The sequence below is a fragment of the Ptychodera flava genome, chromosome 21 (genome assembly GCF_041260155.1).
Source record: "Ptychodera flava strain L36383 chromosome 21, AS_Pfla_20210202, whole genome shotgun sequence".
Lineage (NCBI taxonomy): Eukaryota > Metazoa > Hemichordata > Enteropneusta > Ptychoderidae > Ptychodera > Ptychodera flava.
This window is the reverse complement of record NC_091948.1, coordinates 26,668,463-26,688,894: the sequence shown is the minus strand read 5'-3', so window position 1 is coordinate 26,688,894 and position 20,432 is coordinate 26,668,463. Positions and strand designations below refer to the sequence as shown.

Sequence of the window (20,432 nt, the reverse complement as noted above, 5' to 3'; positions counted from 1 at the left end):
ACTTGACAAATAAATTATGACCTATAGATACAATGGAGGTGAAACTTTAAAAAGTATACTCTGGACAGAATACTAAAACATGACACAAAATTTGCTTTGTGCTATTTTACATAAAAATGAAGTTACCACATGAGATATGTTCTTTGCATGCGAACAACTTTGTCATGGATTAATGTTGGTGCATGCATAATTATTGCTATTTGTTATAAATTTTAAATGTCTTGCAAAAAAAATTGTAATCTTTGTACTTTTTAATTGCACATCTAATATCTTCAGCACCACTAGACTGCTTTGCATTGCTTTGTCAGATATCGCTAGCTTTCTTCATTCAAAATAAATTTTGGAATCATAAAAGTTTAAAAAATATATTATGCAGTCTAGTCTTTTCCAATCTGTTCCTTTTGGTTGTACTTTGCAGCCTGTATTGTTTGGATTAAAAGCAGTATACTGACGTGTTGAAAGTGATTGCCAGGCAAAAAATATTTCATTTACTTTGGAGTTTACGATTGTTGATTCATTGTTTTAGCTTTATACAGAAATAGCACACTAAAGTTATTCTCTAACTCGTACAATTCTTTCTTTTTTCCTGAAGAATTTCAGGATTGTAAATATTAGATTGTTTAAATGCGATACGATCACACTCAGATTAATTCTCACGCTACTGAAATTTAACAATCGTATGACAAGATAGTGGGAACTTGTAATATAATGAACAATGAATGTTTTCTGACTCAATATTATTTATAATTTCATAATGAATCTAACTTATTGATAATTACCTACAGAAGCACACACAATATGAAATATTTTAAGAAAGAAAAAAATTTTAGTAAATGAAGTTGATTGTCTAAAATTAAGTCATATCATCTACATTTTCACTCTGAATGGGGACGTCTTGCCTTCTATTCTTAATGCTACCGCTCTCTTAGAATTATTTTTCTTGAGAAAATTTCAATTTAAAATTAATGGCATGTTTTTGAATTAATCTATACGCTGCTTTTCGTCTTTTATACTTGTGGAATGGTTTCCAGTAAATTGCTTGTTACACAGTTCCCAGGGATTTAAAATGCACCACTCTTGATTCAATTTCAAAGTTGACACAGGTATATTTACCTTGCATGGCTTGGTCCATTAAATGGAATGTAATACCGACAAAACAAGCAGTCTGGCTATTGGCAATTCTGCAAAGACTACCAAATCTCTGATTTCAATTTGGCATTAGTCAGTGTTTTGCTACCGTGGCGATTTGAGTGATGTTTAGAGTTGTTGTTGCCATGGCTGCAGCAGCTTCAAGTGACTATAGCTGTAACCTGTGATGACACTTTCAATTTTTTTGTCGTCCGGAAAAACAGAGGTGCATTTTCCTCCTATTCTCGACTCGGTTTTGGAATATAAATCTTACAAATTGCGTACAATTTGCAATTTTCTTGTTGACAAATAAATTCCGGTCAAGGCTAAAATTCAGTTGTCAACAAAAAGCACTAAAAGACATAACAAACATGAAGATTGTATTGATGGCGTGAACACTAGCCATTTTGACATGCTTCTGCAGCAGAACAAGGAGCTTTATTTTAGAAACAGAATATATTTGAAAATGCATCAAAAGTTACTGCTAATGGGGTTTTAATTATTTCTATAATGGCATCGAGTGCACAAAGTTAGAAAATTCACACTGCTACATGCAACTGTGCAACTATATATCAGTTAGTTTAGAACAAAACTGGCAGGGGTTCCTTGGTTTAAAGCAAACTTTTTCATTGTTTTATGATTACAGCAATTCATGATAACCATAAAAAGGATTCCAAAAAAATAAGGTCATTGGGTTTTCTACTTTACTGAGTCACCTCATTATAACATGCATGAAAAAAAAAATCTGGAAAATACAAAATACAATATCAAGATTTCAGAAGTGACACTTACGCCTGGTTGCAACTTTTGACCTAAAAATACAAAATTTACACATAAAATGTAGATTAATTCATGGAAGAGTTCTTTTTGTTGCAGAAAATGGAAGCACATCTACCAAGGTTATTTTAAGCAAATCTATGGACAATACTTCATGTTCTGCTCCCTGTGTTTCATAATGCACGTTAACTTTCAAACTCAGCTCGTTCACAGACCCTGTACGGTCCATGGATGACCAATGAGGTGAGTGAAGTATTGTCCTGAAAGTAAGATTATTCAGTAACTCATCAAAATGACTGCATCATCTACTAAACCTGCAAAAGACGCATGTATACTTTTCATTTTGTATTGTCCTTGCGGTTATGTAGCAAATTGTTTGACATGTAGAAAGATGGAGGGATGAAGGGAAATGGCTTTTCTGTTTATCTATGGTACATGTAGGCATGTTTTATTGTATTCTCTAATGTGTATATGTTTTCAACAATGCACAGAATGTTTTCATTGATGCAGAGTACGATTGCATCAATGAATGGTATGTTTAGCTATTTTCAAGTTTGTATGGTATTGTACAATTTCACTACATCATACTTGGGTATTCTTATGTTAATCTATTGCTGATGATATTTTAATCCATGGAAGGTATGTTGTCATTAGTGATGGGCACACTGCCATCAATGAAGATTAAATTTCAATTATTGAGAAGCATGTGTCATATTACGCCAAGCATGTCATATACATGTTGGGCATGTTATCATGGATGAAGGCATGTTATTACATTGCTGGGTATGTTTCATTGAAGACAATGTATGAGTAAATACAAGGATTGTTATAATCTGGTGTTGGCGTTATTTTAATCCATGTTGTCATCTTTAAGGGTACAATATCATCAATGAAGGTTAAATTTCAATCAATGATGATTATGTTTTAAACAATGGTGAGCATGCAGGGGATATCATTATTATAATCATAATCGGCTGAGGGTTTTCATCACATGAAAGGTATATTTTCATTGAAGCAAGGAATAGATATATAATGTTATAAAGGGTATGTTACTGTTTTTGATTAATTTTAATCCATGCAAGGTTATGTTTTCACATGAATATTGTCATCAATGAAGATTAAACGTATGTCAATGACAACTTTTTTCAAGCAAGTCAATGTACATGCAGGTTATTAATATCATCATGGACAGCAGGTATTTAGATATATTGCTGGGTACGTTTCATGAAAACAAGGTATCTCTTATTTATTGCATGGTATGCCTATGTTGATAGGTATACTTTTTATTAAATTTAGAAATACATTTCACTGGTAGAGATTTGGCAAATTCGATTGCAAGTTACAGTACTGTTGCACTGGGATGCAAGGTGTGTTTTCAGTTGTTGAGGTAAATTGTAATTTAGGTGAAGGGATATTATCATTAATGGCATATTATTATACCGGTATAATTGGTATATTTTCCTTGGATCAGTTTTTCTCTGCTGATGAATGGTCTTAATTGCTGTAAATAAGATGCATATTGTCATAAAGGAGAAACACTGAAAGTGTTCTTAAATATTAGACATGTTTAACTATTGCTGGCTACAAGAATGTTGGTAAATGGCAAAATTTCAATTTCATGAATGGGAATTTTTTTAATCCACAATAAGTCATTAACCCTTTGCACCCTGACCCCCTGGTACTCTATGACGTCATCGGACATTTCTGTCCGAGCCGGGTTCAAAGGGTCATTAATGAATGATTAGTTTTTATTGATACATATTGTCATTAGAGAAAGTTATTTTGTAAGCTTTGTCATTTAAAATGATCAATGAAGACCACATTTTACTATATTAATGTACCACATTGTTTTAAATTATTTTGTTAATGAAATACACTTTCTTCAATGAAAAATGTACGTTCATTGACGTAATGTTTCAACAAAATGAAGTAACGCTGGCATCAATGAACAGATACCCATTATTGATGGGTATTTGTCCACTTATTGCTTGGTAGGTTTAAGCATGTGGTTGTTTTTCATTGATAGACAGTTGTCTTTTCTGCAGTGAAAACTATAATTTTTTCATCAATTTTAGGTTTCACAATGAACATGCAAAAAAATAATGAAATGTACAGTATACCCTGGATTGAAGGAGGGAAAGAAACATACATGGGATACTTTGCAATTTTGACCATATCCTACAGAAAATCTCGCTTGACAAGAAAATAAAGTTTGTGGTGTTGTAGTTCAAAAAACAATGACATCTTAGCAGATTGATGCCATTAAAAGATGGGCAGCACCTTTTACTGACAATATTACACCCCTACATCCTCACACTATAGAACACTCCGACTGGTTATAAGTTATATGGGACCTGTTCATTCAGTTTGAACAGGGGTTTGCAGGCTATGTTATGAAAGGTTAAAATCTATGTATGTTATACATTAGCATGTTATTTTGATGAATATGTAAAAAACGCATATTTGAATTTATGATCTGATATATACAATGCACCATAAGCTCCATAGCACCAAAATGACATTTCCCGGAAGTTGTTGTGATGAGCACATGTAAATCAGCGCTTGAAATTGACGTGAAGTTGTTGGCTGTTGATTGGTTGGACTAGTACGTTGTACTCTGTGTACAATAGACAGCAATGGGTAGTGGCTGAGAGAATATCAAGCAATTAGGTTGAGCTGGCCACTGAACTAGACATGCCGTTATCTTCAACACCCTACAAGAGCATGCAAGACAAAAATGGAGAAAGAAAAAACAAAGGGAACAAATTACCTTTTCTTCTAGAGTGGATTCTTTATCAGAGTCACACAGCTGGAATATGATGCTTTTTTTTATGAGGACAGAAGTATGCGTGAAATGCATGCAGAGCTTGCCAAATAGAATGGGCATTTCTTAGATAGATTACACTTTTTACTATCGCCATTATTATTAATGCATGCTGCTGTTGCAGAGTTGATAACCACAGCAAGCTAGTGCGGGCATTACAAGGTCAAGGGTCAGAGGTCACTTTCAGCGGTCAACAGTACAAGGATTGCTTCAGTGACACAGTCATTTATGAACAAATGACAAAACACTATGATGGCATTGACGAATGATGCAATGTTTGATGCTGATGGTATGGACATGATTCCCCAAGTTCATTACCGAGGTATCTGATCTGTATCAAAACTGACAAAATCTAGTTTTATACTCCGGTGTTTATTGTAGTACCAGCTGGATCAGATTCAGTAGTTTGCCCAACGGATACCTTTTACAACAAAGGTCTTTATTTATCCATTGAAACAAAACTTGCATACTACAAGAAATACACAAATGTGCAAGCTGCTGTCAACACCTACAATTATAGTAGATTTTCCCAACCTGTTCATCCCCAATTCCCAATAAACTGATCCACAATCACTATTGATAACAATAGGTTTGGACTGAACCACGGTGGCTAAAGTGTTAACAGGACTGTATTTTCAAGTAATTGGTGCATTGTGATAACAGTGAAAGCTATCACCCTACAAAGTACTATTCATAAGGTAGTTACAGGTACAATACATATTTGCCATGTTTCATTATTTTCTAGGCTATACCAGTGTTTCACCTGAACTTGTCTTCTAACTTGAGGAGGGATCATAACACTATACTGTAGACACACAGTGATGATAAACTGTATGCAGTTGAAATTTAATATTCTGCGTACTCTATAAGATAACAATCATAAAAAATTCTGATAACACAACTTGGAGAGGTAGTGAATTGAATTACTGATAATATATAGTGATATGCAAATTCTCCGTATGCATTCACAAAGGTCACCTTGGAGAAAACATGATAAGACTGCTGTTGTGATAAACTGATTGTAACCTTCACTTCAAAATAACTCTGAAATGAAATTTGGATATTATCATTTTTTCTCTGCATGTTGTATATATGATTACAGTAAAATGAGTGTTTACGAATAAAGTAGACAACCGTCTGATGGGAAAGGATCCCAGCTTGATGCGACTTGCAGAATTTCTTACAAAAATGTACCGTAGCTTAAAAGTCAAATATTTGGCAATAGCAACAATTGCTCTCTGTAACATTTTTCTCCTTGGATTTATTTCCTAGACTCATAACAAATAAAATATGGTACCAGCATTTCTTCCCCGGTATGCACGAGAATACGAGCCAATTCACTGCAGTGAGGATACAGCACCTCATTTTTACGTGATAACGTCATATATTGGTTTTTATGTTTTGATTGTGCTTGCTGGCTGTTTGCTGAAATAAAATCTCATTTGCGAAAACATCTCCTCCGGTACTTGCAAATGCTCATAAATTGAACACTAGTTCTCTGGCCTTCCCTGTGTGAATTCAGCCCTGCATGGAAATGCAATCTTGATATCTCTCTGTGATTTGAAATTGTAGAACTTCTTGTTACAACACTCTGTGAGTTATTTTCCTATGCTTTATTAATATTCCAATATTCCTTATGAAGTTTAGGAAAAGACATTGAAGAACTCTACAGATTAGATTATGTGGCACTGTCAGTCTTCTTCCTTGTCCCATTTACAATGCTTTCATTAATTCCTTATGAAAACACAGGTAATCTTTGCAATTAACATTCCATTTTGAATTCACAGTCTGACAAGCCCTGTTTGTTGGTGAAAACATCACCAATTTAATCAGACGGGGGAAGTACATTTATTTTATCATTTAACCAGTAGCGTCCAGTGACGTGAATTACATCTGATGCAAGATCTTGCATCACTGGATGAATAATATCTGATGAATGTGTTACCATGACAACAATGAAAAGACAATTCGCAAGCAGACATCAAGTGGGACCATCTAAACTGATTACGGACTGTAGTCAAAAGATATCTGATGAGTTCAGCTGGTTTGCAGTAAGAACCCTTTCGCCCCCCGTTTCCCTGTAATGAGGCCCATCACTACCATAGAAAACAATGGGTTGTACCAAATTTTAGTGGTGTACAGGACCGGCAGTGATTTTCAATCAGCACAAACAGAACAACAGTGATACTTTTCACTTCAATTCTTCAGACCTTTGGCAGATATCTGAAGATGTTGATGACCTTTGACATGAAAGCTGTTCTGAGCAAAAAAAACCATTTCAGCTCTGCCATTCAAAATTTCAAGTAAAATTTACAAGAAGAACATGCACTAGCAAGCTGTCAAACCAGCAAAAAGTGCTGACAACCTAATATATTCTTTTCAGTTCAGTGAAAAAGCCACTAGCTGGGAGGCAAAAAATCAATGGCTGGCGATTAAACATTATTTCTAACCATAAATCTAATTTGTATCAAGAAATAAATTTTTTAACCAGAAAAGCATGGATAATCTCATATTTTATGAACATATTTGAAACGATATCAATTTCAAAGTACACATGGGTAGGAAAGACATTTGTATATACCGTGGTCAGAAACATTTTCCACGTTAACTTTATCTTTTCAATCACAAGGGACATAAATACAGATTTTACTGTCACTTGAGAGTCTGCTGGTTTACAAGACTTAAAAATCTGACAAACAACAGTTGTAGTTCTTCAAAACAAGATGGCGACATGGTCTGGATTTTCAGCTGACGTCTTCCATAAGTAAGTCAAAGTATGCGCAAACTTTTGACCTGAATGAACATATTTCTTCCTGCTTGATTTATATTTTCAACTGTGCTATGATTTCTGGTGATTTATTTGGTCGCAGAAACTTATAAAAAAACAACATTCTGATGATAAATGTGTTCACATTACAGTTTAATAACACTCCTTACAAAGCTACGTTTGGAGTAATGCAACGATTCTGTGTTTTCATTGTACTGTTTTCAAAAAACAATACTTGCAATAGTCTGTACGATTTGTTATGTGTTGAGAAACTTTGTGTCTTCCGTCCGCATAGGTTCAATGCGTACTTTGCAGTAAGTACAAACAGCATAAGGTAGTGCTCTTACTTTGTTTTAAAATTAGAAACAGTAGCTTTGATCTTTTTCCCAAGTTACAGTCCCATCTGACATGCTCTATTTCTAATTTTACTTTAAAAGCTTGCTGGCAAGGTGCAAACAAGCCATTTTTTAACCAGTGTGTTTCCATTATCGCATGAAACTTGAGTGTATATATATATATACTCATGTGCAACTTACAGCCATCAACGGGTTTTCTCAAAGTGGGATTCACTTCAAAAAGTGTGCAGTGACATTATCCTGTGCTATACTGAGTTGCATTTAGCTTAGATATCGCTATTACGTTGTCTGATATATTGTGGGGAAGCATATAACATTCAACTTTAACACATTCGGAAAGTTGCTGCAAACATATGGGGGGAGGGGGAAGGGGCGCCAAGCATATACAATGGCATCGTGTTTTTGACCAAGACGGGAAGAATAGGGTGTACTCTATGTGTGCAATCTCATTAAAGAGAAAAACACTAGAAGGCAAGAAAATTACCACAATGAAAAATAGGTCTCTGTCATAGAAAAATTATCACCACTATGAAAATACAGGACATCTGTATATTTATCACATATATACTGTTTTATAACTTCATCCTTTGTGTATAGATTGTGATCTAGGGTGGTGATTTTTACATTTCAATTGTGAATATACTGTTACTTAGGGAGTGGTTTTCAAAATATCTCCATCCATACTAACCTGTATGTTGACAAAACTTATAATCAAAAGTTTTGTTGATGAGTGGAAAGTTGATGAATCGTGACGGAGGGCAAAAGGGAAATCGTGAATGTGATGGATGGTCACGACTAGAATGTGTCAGTGATTGGAGGGGCGAAGGGGGAGAATTTTTTGTAAACTATTTGTGGCGGTACTCACCCCAAGGTCAGAGGTCTGTGTTGTGCTCCCATTCATGCTGTTTCTGATGCGGAAGTTCTTTGAAAGACGATTGCATAGGGACACAATACGTAGAGATTGCTGGAGGAAATTACACAGACGTATACAATATGAGGGTTTGTGGCACAAGACTGTGTAGATAATAACTCTTTACATAAACATTCTGAGGACAGAATATCAGGATTTGTAAAAGTGGTATTTGCAATTTGCCAGTGACCAAACTCAATATTAAAGCTATATCTGCAACGATGGTGTTCGTTTGCTATCATGTACCAATGTACCATTATCCCACAGAATGTTTATGCTGATGAAATATTCATTTTCACAAATCATAAAATTTTGGCATTTAATATATTTTCAATTTTGCTAAAACGATTTATCAAAAAGTATTTTTTGACCTTCTATATCAATAAAAAGTAATGCTCGCCATTGACAATCTGTCTGTGTAGTATAAGTTATCTTACTAAACTTGTAGATTTTTAAAATTCTGCAACATTCATCACGATAACATTGGAAGTCATTGCGGGATACTTTTGCACTTCTTGTGATCAGAAACTTACAAAAATTATCTCCCATTTTCAAAAAAAACACTGTAGATTTGCATACGAAGTCACATCATTAATGTTGAAAATAATGGTATGATGATAAAATCTTGGCAGGCCAAATCTCATACCTTCCACTTCTTCCTAGCATTGAATGTTCTCAAACCAGCAATGTTAACCATGGAAAACTTTCGACTCTTCTGTTGTTTCTCTGTCAATGGCTGAAATTGATTGAGGAAAAAAGAAATCAAGTTGAGAATTTAGTTATTTATCTATTTCAAACTCTATCACAGATATGACAAAGTTTAAAGATTTAAAAGGGATGAGATATTTTAACACTGCCATGAATATACACTTTCATGAGAACAGTTTTGAGATTTAGAGTTCATTTAACAATATAACAATTCTCTTTTCTGGCCTCAATCACGTAAAAGTAGTTCAAAGAGTGCCAGTCAAGATCATCACAGTTTCACAGGTCTATGTGAACTCTGGTGAATGGCATCTGTGTAGCTTTCACACTTCTCATCCCATATTATTGAATAAACATCAATTACTATGGAATAGTCATGTAGAATACTTGTGGGATGGTAACACATATTTAAAAGAAACATTACAATTGTCCTGTCAAATAGAGATCATTGCAGTCATAACCAAATTTCTCTGATTGTAGCATTGAAATTTCAGATGATTCTCATTGTTCTTTGAAAATCTCCCATGTATCAATCAATCAATCAATCAGCAAGAGTTTATATAGCGCCAAAATCCAAAACAGAAGTTTTGCTCTGTGACGCTCAATGGTTAAGCCACACTGTATGCTCTGGTGAACATGTGAGTTTTCAGCTTTCTTTTGAAAGTTTCTAGGTTTGTAGATTCTCTGATGTCAAGTGGTAGTGCATTCCATAGTTTAGGGCCAGCGTGAGAGAAGGCACGGCCACCATAGGTTATGTTTTTGTAGGTTGTGCAAGTTAAAAGTTTCTTGGCAGAGGAGCGCAGTGTGCGTGTGGGAATATAAGGCTGGAGTAGATCACTGATGTATGCAGGCGTTTGGTTGTGGATAGCTTTGAACGTTAACAACAAAATCTTGTAGTCAATCCTGAGACGAACTGGTAACCAATGGAGACGGGCCAGAACTGGAGTGATTGGTGTGAATTTCCTGGTGCGTGTGATTATCCTGGCTGCAGTATTTTGTGCTCGTTGTAGTAAAGAAATAGTGTTATCCGGAAGGCCGTACAGAAGGGAGTTGCAGTAGTCGAGTTTGTATGAAACATGTATGAAACAGAAAATAATATATTGTGACTGTAAGCTTTGAGAGCCTGCCATAGTCTCTTGACATTAATTCATCTTAATACGCGCACATGCTCGATCACAATGACCAAGACTGACAAAGGTATCAATCACAAACAGGGATGTAATTCCATCAGCTGAGTATACCAAGTAATGTAGATGTTACCTTTATCCAGGGGTGGTTCAGACATTCATGGACAGTTGATCTTTTCCTGAAATCAAAACAATAGACAATTTATTCTAATATACTTGGTTTAAGTTAACTGTATGTGGTCTGAAAACATTTCAGTAAAAAGAAAGAAACTATGTTCATGTGTTGGCATGAGTATCATACAAATTTGTGTGTATCAGTGTGTCTCCCATATTTAGCTTATTGTATCTCTTGAAAACCTAAATTTTGGAATCTATTTGAAGTGAGGTATGCATTACCATCTGGTTTAGCTTAATCTGTTATTTCTCACCTAAATATGAGAAATAATCACTGAATATTTTTCAGATGCAGCAACTCTTTTAAAATTGTAGGAAAGCTTTTGTTTAGATATGAATTTGTTGTACAATTGTATTTTATGGTACTTGATTTAATTTGTTAATTGTTTTTAATTAATGGCTTTTAATACTACTAGGAGACAGCTGCAGCGTGCCTAGCTTGGCTAATGTCCACTTCATATTTACATGCTCCAGAGTATGTTTTCTACTTTTGTAATGGCCTCTTGGTGGCGCTATATCATATGAGTGAAATATCAAACTCTGAGAAGAAAAAAGTCCCTGAGGTGTGGAATGTTAAACAGGGAGTCAATGCTTCCTTTGGGATAACAGCAACCACAGAAGAGGGTTTTATTTTTTGTTGAGAGTAGAGATATGTACATACTTCGTGTACAGGTCTACTGCAAGTTATGTTTTCTGTATCATTTTCTGAAATTATCAATGATTATTTCACTCTTTCTTGTGGCTTGCGAATAAAGTCACTTTCTTTCTGATTGTCTCGGTACACGGAAGCAGGACGAATGGAGTTCATGTGAAGCTGTAGGTTGCAATATGGAAAGTCACTTGAAATCACTGCATACAGACTTACCTTGGGTCCTTCTCAAACAATCGCTCAATAAAGTCCTTGGCCAGATTACTTGTGTGTGAGAAATACTCATCATCAAACTCAAAATCTACGGCCACAATGTTTTCATATGTCTCCTGCTGGTCATCACCGAGGAATGGAGAAGCACCACTGAGTCTGTGAATCAAATCAATGAGAATTAGGCAAGCAGTTGAGGAAATTCTTCCATGATAAAGTCACACTTGTTGCTGCTGAGCGATTTTCACTGCCATAGCATAGGGTCGAGTCACAGTTTTCAGACATCATTATTGATGATATTTGAGAGCCGAGCTATATTATTTAGTACTTCAGAGCATGCTGAAAGGGGGTGTTATATCAACTAGAAATATATAAAAGAGAGGGAATGACTTCTGTGCCAACTCAAAATCATGGTGTACAATATATTGAGATTCTTGGAAGGACACTAGTAGTCCCGTAGCATTACAGATAACAAACAGGATTCAGAACTCAACAATAATGTGTAAGAAATCTACAATGCATCCAATTTGTTATCACTATCAGGTTGTCCTACACATGAAACTACATTAAGGATATCAAACACATCCTGTAACTGGTATTTAACCCTTACACCATGCATGGTTTGGTCCAACCCATTGTTTACACTGGTGATTGTGGTGGACCTGTTTACAAGGAATTAGGGGTGTACAGGTGAGTCTTTTCAACTAGACATCAGATGATCCTAATTGCACTCAATGGCTTGATAAATGGACCCCTTACTCTATAGAACACTCGGAGCCGATAAATTCTTAAACCCCTAAAAATATAGCTTGTTTCTTGAAATGTTTGTGTGTCACACCTTTTATGCAATATTCATGCTATTTGTCACGTAGACTGCAAAGCAAAATCATTATCATATCTCAAAGCAGATCGGAATGCAGACAAATGAAAGAATGACCTCGTACTTACAGAATGTACGTGATAACGCCAACAGCCCTGGAAGAAGATACCAGAATCAACATGTCATACCTGTTAAACTTTATTTCTGGCTGTGACATGTGAAATTCATGACTGCATTCACTGCATTATTACTTATTGATCACATTTCATGAGTGAGCATGTAGCTATGTATCATTTATGATTCATTGCTGGTAAACGAAACATGGGTGTCATATCTTTACATGTGATATCAAATACCTGATATCAAATATATTTGAATATAGCAGATGATTATATAGGGCAGCAAAACTGAGAAATCTTCAAAAACATATAAATTTCGTGAGTTTGGCATACATGCCGGTTTCTTCCCATTAATTTCAATACATAATGTCACAACACCTCTATATACAGTACATTAAAAAACATTGTTTTGCAGGTTTTCTTGTTGAGATCAGGGAATTTGCTATGTACATATATTCCATGATATTACATTTACTCAAAAATAAAAAAATTTAATGTTTCAGAAAAGACAAGTTGCAAATTCATGATAAATAGGATAGTCAGATTTTCACAGAAAAGACATCATGGCACACAGACGAATGGATGAGCTTACCACATGTCAGTAAACAGTCCAAGCGGTTCATAGTTCACAACCTCTGGAGCTGATAATATAAGGAGAACAAACTAAAGTTTCAATCTACTGGATTCTGACATAATTTTCATGATATTTGCCACCTAAAAATTGTTTGCCAACTTAGGACCTTTCACAACTTACAATTGGTCAATCAATGTAAAAAACATTTTGCAAAAAGATTGGGTGATGTGATCTGACTCTAACCATTGTCTATTATGGTGAAAGCCAAATAAGAATGAACAATGAAATTGATCTCAATGTTATCACACTTGTGTAATTGCTTTGAGAACTTGTTTGCGAACAATGTTATGATACATCAAAAAATCCCACTTTTTTATATAATGCACAATTCAGGGCAGATGAATATTCCACATCGATAAAGAATCATTAGCATAAAATTTCAATATTGAAACAATGCATATTAATATAATTTTTGCATAAATTAATACTAATTGACCCCATATCTTGCACTAGTAGCACTTTTTTTGATGTATTATAACATTGCTTGAAAACATAATGCCTATAAAATCACTGCTTTCAGATATAACATAGTCACTGAAATAAAGTGGAAGAAATAACTATCAAGTTTATTTCCACAGTACTTTAACGAGAGAAAATTTAGCACATTTTGGTAATAAACTGGCAAGTTAATTCTTTGATGCACATAATCATCTAACTGAAATGGCGTCTTTGCCTGATAAAAGTGTGTTTATGTTCAAATGAATCCCAGCAGTCCTTGAGACTCTGTTTATGCCTGGCTGTTTCAATTGGACTTTTGGTGAACCTGTTTACACGGAGACTATATTGTTGAGAACAACTTTATGAATTTCCATTGAAAAAGCTCCATACATGAAAGTGCTTGTTCAGTAAAAGGAAAACTTAAGGTTATCTCACCGACAAATTCAGGTGTTCCAATCATATCTTTGATAACTTTGCCAGGTATCAACTTTTGTGACAGTCCAAAGTCAATCAACTTGATGTGCTGCTTATTGGTATTGAGTAACATCACATTTTCAGGCTGTGGGTAAAAAAGAAAATAGGTCTTTCATTACTGGCTGTGTTCACTTATATGACCACAACACCATTTATTCTCCCAAGCTGAGGAAAGGGAAAGATTTCTTCCAAGTCAATAGAGAGGGCGCACTTCACCAATATCGCTCAGCAAAATGGTAAAATGCTTTACGGTGCAATAGGTTTTCACATTGGGATGTCCGAGTCGTTTATACCGTGGTAGATGAGTATGCATTGTTAAAATCATAGGGAAAAGACATTACAGCTACAGATAAAAATATGCCATGAATTAAAACTATAAATGAACGATATTTTATTTCTTTTTAATGTACGATGTGTAGAAATACACTTTACAAAAATTTGACAATGTAAATGTGTTGTGGTTGCTTTCAAAAAAACAAAAATGTGCTGCTGAACTTTTACCACAAAAAAATTCAGCAGTTGAAAGACTCGAAACTAACAGGATGGCTGGAGATCTCTTCATTATGCTGATAAAAGATGGGTCACAGCCTAGCTCTCATTGGATTTTACAATTGTTTAATTTTTGAAACCATTTGTTTGAACATCACTGAGAAAAATTGCCTGTGTAACTAGACACCCACAGGACCTGTTGAAGTTGTGATTTCTCAAGGGGCATAAGTCTGCAAAGCTTTTAATTTCCCACAGCTCTTCAGCACCTTTGTTGTCATGGAAATTTACCGGTGGGGAAACTTGCACATCACATTGATCATTAACACTTCTCACAGCTTTTAAAATATCCGCCTCATTACCCTAATCAGTTTCACATATTTGACCTTTTGACCTCCCTACTTGAATCTGCTTATCTCAGCTCCGCCTGTACTTTGCCTACCTGCTGATGATAACAACAGGATGGCATTTGACATGCCATACAATGTGATTCCTGTGACCTTGGGGTGACCCACAATCATCGGCGTCATTTTGATGCAATTTATTTGTCGTAGGATTGCAACTTCCTTGTTGATCAGTAACTTTTTGAAACAGAGTATATGATTTATTTTGTAACCACTTGAATTGACATGGTGTTGTAAAATACTGTAAGAATTAATCTGCCGGTGAAACATCAACATAGGGGTAATTACTTTCAACAAAGAACTGTGAAAAATTGGTTTTTTGTGCATGGACGGTAGATGCCAATATTTTGTTTTTGAAAAATGTTACTAGATTCCAATAGTCCTGACATCATATTGGATAATATTGTAGTCAATAAAACCATTACGAGATCACAGTTTATCTCATATCTTGTCTGATGTAAATAACTGTGATGTTTGTACATCTGTTGCACACCAAATTAATCATATTCTAACCTTCAACACTTCATATGTTCATCTGTTCATTTAATTAATTACCCGTAGCGCTGAAGTTAAATTAATTTGCGTGAACATGCTACACTTGTTTGATGTATGCAATATTTGTAACCATGAGGGAATTCCATAAAACACATTTTCCCAATAAAACATTTCACGACCGTTATCATATTGCAAGAGTTTAGAAATCGGAGTCTATTTGTAACGTTAGTGTCCAGATACAGTTTACAAGTCTCCTCATGTCTTGAGTGTGTGTCTTGTCACTGGGGAACAAGACTGGCTAATGCCTCTAATACTAGTAAGGGGAGAACCATTTGATTTTTTTTTGGGGGGGGGGTATGGAGGAAATGGGTATGGGAGCAAATTTTTTTTTCCTGTCACAGTGACAGCAATTTTTTTTTTCTACTGTCAGAGCTGCATCAATTTTTTTTTTTCAAATGGAGTAGCAATGCAAATTTTTTTTTTCTTGTCATCAAGTTTGTGATGCGTTGTATATAAGGGAGCCGTCATTATTTACGGCCTGAAAATCAGAAATTTCAAGTGACACCCCCCCCCACCCCCCGTCAACCATGATGAATATGAGTAACTCCCCTCTGAAACTCTGAAATTTTGACTGATCCCCCCCCCCACTTAGAAAAGTTAAATACAAATACATGTATTTGTAAAATTTACAAAATACAGCAATTTAACAGTAAAGACCTTTGAAATCCTGATGTAATCTGCTAGATTATCATCAGTTATCTCATGATGGTTCAAAAAAGGTGAACCCATCAAAATGAAATTGCAAGTCACAATAAAATAAAGATATAAAAGCTCACGCAATATCTAACCATATAGTATATTGTTTAATTTGGATGGGTATTATGACAAGGTTTTCACGAGGATATCTGACCGGGCAGAATTTGAAAGTACGGGGGAGAACACGTGAGAGGCTTAGGGGGAAAGTGTCACAGGGCTTTCCCCTATCTTGCATGGAAAGTTTAAGATATTGATGTGTGCAATGGTGCAGTCTGGTGCGATCTGAGAGGTGTTTTTTAATTTTTTTTACTAAGTGAAACTGTTAGAACACCCCAAGGGGAGAGCACGAGAGGGGGTTTCCCCTCTCGTATTGGAAATTTTGGGAAATTGATGTGTTTAATGGTGCAATCTGAGAGGAGTTTCAGGTTATTTTGCATTTGGTAAAACTGTTTGAAAATGACATTGAACACAGCAATATTTTTTTACATTTTATGCATGATCAGTGTTTGTGTCACAATATTCAACAACCAAACAATGACAATACAATTTGTGAAAAACAGTTCTGTTTGCCAGAGACTGAAGATAAATAAATATACAGGAACGGAAAATTTGTGACCTTCTTGTGTCATTTCTCCAGCTGCCAGCTTCTAATGAAAAGCATGAATATGGTATGTTTAACTGTCAAAATGGTCATTGAACTGAGGTAAATGAAAACATGTCTCTGTGATAATAAAGGATGAATTCACAACAGTTCAGTTTTGTCCTAGATCCTGTGAAAATTTTGAGAAATTGATGTGTGCCACGGTGCAGTGTAGTGCAATCCGATAGGTATTTTAAATATGTCTTTTACCAGTAAAACTGTTAGAAGACCCAAGGGGGGAGAGCTCTCGTATTGAAAATTTTGAGAAATGGATGTGTGCAATGGTGCAATCTGAGATGTGTTTCAATTTATTTCGGCAAAATAAATTGAGTAACCCGTCCCCCTTCTTCCTCTCCACATTTTGAGTAATGCCCCCTGAAGTTTTCAATTTTTTTAGTGACCCTCTCCCTTGTATTTCATTACATTTGTTGTTCCTCAATTTTTCATTGTCAACTTGTACATCTTCCTAATATATTTATATTGAGAGAATATATTGAGAGAATATAAAGATTTTAACTCTAGTATATTGACTCCTGTCTTGTGTTTTAAAATTTTCACAATTTACAGAAGTCAAAAAGTCCCCTTTAGATAGTGCCTATGCCATTGAGATATTGCAACAGAAATCCTGAAATATGATTTCTTGGGACAGGAAAGGGAAGGAAAACATTGAGTGCACTGAGGTGTAAGTAGACCGTAGTGCATGCTTATATCATAAGTGCTGGAAAAAAACATAAGAATTGCTTGTGGTAAAAACATTTGCGCCGCCTATGGCGGCGCGCCAGCAAAGAATACATGAGAATAGGGTTTCCAAATTTTGCTAATTTCTGGTGCATTGTGACAATTTTTTTTTTCACGTCTGCCTGTTATGACAATTTTTTTTTTCTCAGGCCATGGCAGGATCAATTTTTTTTCTTCTATCTCACCTGGCGACAATTTTTTTTTTCTCAAAATCCTCCATACCCCCCCCCAGAAATCAAATGGTTCTCCCCTAATAGAGCTGCCTTTGTAAATTCCTGACAATGAAACTATGAATCATGCCAAACCACACGGCCCGGTAGGTGTACACCATGGTCGTACGGCAGATGGAATCCTGTGTCATGGCGTTGTTACTAAAACCGTACTCAGACCCAAATTTTCTGCACATCATTCTGACAACACATTAAGGTCACTGACCAGGATTGAAGACACACTGGACTCGCCAGAAAACATCTCTATTGCAGATTTTCACCTTTGATTCTTTCTACAGTTTATTGGTAATAAATCACCAAGGTTACACTCTGGAAGTTTCATACTATGATCAAACTCTTCAGTTTCATATTGATGTACTAGTTATTGCAATATAAGCACATGGTATCCACAATTTAAAGGACAAGTTGCAACTGGAGAAAACTTTTCAGTTTACCTCTGACAGAGGTGAAACTCAATAGCGTAGTTCTCCCAAAGGCATGATATATTGTGTTCAGAAAACACTGAGCACTGGTAGACTTTATAACATGTAGATTACTGTCCAATGAAGGTAAGTCTGAATCTAATTATACTGGTAGCAATGAGGTGTGTTGACAGGCAGAGTACTGGGTCACAAACACAACGCCAGATATAAGTCTTTAATAATACACATATTTTATCAAAATGAATTTACACATCCGTGCTATGTAACTTATGTACAATAGCATAGGACATATTTATGTAAACGGCAAGCTGTATGTTCAGTGCGGTGTTTGGCTTATAGACAGCAGAATGAGAAAGTTATGTACACAGACAGAAGAAGCATAGTGCTTTATTTAAAAAATATCAACAGTTACAGCTACAGTCTCTTGGACAGTTAGTCAGAATCTGAGGCGTTACCTGTACCTGTATGTTTATAAGATTGTTTTCAATGGGTCTTTGCATAAAACAGGGTTACCTCTCTGTAAAAACTGAACAATAAGATTGAACCATTGAAACCCCTTTGAGACTGGAATTTGCAGAAGTTAAAGACATCGCCTTATCAAAACCGCATTACATGGGCTTTGCATGAGTGCATGCTATTTAATTCAGATTATGCACACACTGGGTACAGATTGGAATTCATGTAAACTAGACATCCTGGAACTTTTTTGCTGATTCACCTCTCATATTAATAAATTTTTTTTTCTGCACATACCAGTACTTACATTGTGCCACTTCAAGTCTTACACAGTCATGCACGTTTGTTTCTAAAGGTATCAAATATGCCTCGCAGATGTCAAACAACGTCTATGACCTTCATAAGACTGAAATTTTGATGTAACATTTTTTCTTGATGCATTCACTTTTTCAATGTAGTGGAAACTTTACAATTCTGTATGAATAACAATGATTTTGTACTGGAATATTTAGAAAAATAATTCAAATTTCTTATGCATAATGGCATTTGAAGAGATTGGAACCTTTGACTGTCTCCAACGATTTTGAACTTTGTGATTTTCTATATTTGCAGGTAACAAAGTACCTACACTTCATTCATTATGGATGTTGCTTTGAATTATTTTGTCACTTTTCATACTGTTCATAAGGACAGCTACATTTTATGGACAGTTGAGAATTTCATCTGTAATAGCAGCACAGACATATCTCAACAAAATATGAATTATATATTTCTAAGATTCAAGCAAAGTACACAATCTAAGAGATTAATTCACTTTCAGCATACATAATTCAAAGTTTATAAAGCTGACCTACTAGATATACTAGTATTTCATGACAGTCTACCAACTGACTGAAGATATCTTCCGAAGGCTCTCCTTACATCAAATATATTAATGACAGTTAATGATATTTAAACTTTCATAACATGGCTATTTGAACTCTGATTTGAAATATCAGTTTAAAATTGGATGGTAATTATCTCTATTCTAGAAATTCTTTCAAAAAGCACATATTTAATAGTAAATGTGAGATGTTTCAAAACCTTGATGTTATGTGACTGAAAACTAACAGACTTTCATAGAAAATGGCTAAAACGACAATGGCTGTTACTTAAAACTTTGTTACATTGTTATGAATGACCTTGCTGATTACAAAAGTTACAAAAACTCACAATTCATTTTGACAATACACAATCAGACAGAGATCATCGAATCAGGCATATTTTCTGTTGATTACAGATTTTACAGATCGTAGGTGTTGGCAAATGTCAAAGTGTACAATCACATTTTTTGAAGTCACAGAGGCATCCAAGGTCACTAAAGAGTGCTGACCTTTGACTCTAAGGTCACGCTATTGTCCTTGGTTGAACTCCACGGAGAAATATGCAATTAGGAGAGATTTCACTTTTTATTGAACAGCGTACACATCTTTTAAGTTGTGAATACTTTGTTTGATGAAATTCAGAATTGTTGCATTTTGATTCAATAAAGTGTACTTCTATGATCTCTATCTATCCTTCATATTCCTCTGGCAAAATTATTTTGAGGAATGTAGAGTACACTGTAGGGTAACTTTATGTTTGTATGTACTTTTCCTAAAATTGCTTTCCCAAGTCCATGATTACAAACCACACAGTGGGGCAGGAACCTTAG

At 35.2% G+C, this 20,432-nt stretch overlaps 1 protein-coding gene across 2 annotated transcripts in view; it reads right to left on the bottom strand.

The window, feature by feature from the left end:
• Positions 1–20,432, bottom strand: part of LOC139121868 (death-associated protein kinase 1-like) — a 123,452-nt gene that overhangs the window by 40,971 nt on the left and 62,049 nt on the right. For both annotated transcript variants that reach the window (XM_070687127.1, XM_070687129.1), the window contains exons 4-10: positions 14,074–14,197; positions 13,159–13,207; positions 12,576–12,602; positions 11,634–11,786; positions 10,728–10,773; positions 9,409–9,498; positions 8,718–8,816 (exon numbers count right to left, since the gene is read on the bottom strand). In XM_070687127.1, coding sequence (XP_070543228.1) covers positions 8,718–8,816; positions 9,409–9,498; positions 10,728–10,773; positions 11,634–11,786; positions 12,576–12,602; positions 13,159–13,207; positions 14,074–14,197 — 588 coding nt within the window. The remainder of the gene's footprint in view (positions 1–8,717; positions 8,817–9,408; positions 9,499–10,727; positions 10,774–11,633; positions 11,787–12,575; positions 12,603–13,158; positions 13,208–14,073; positions 14,198–20,432) is intronic.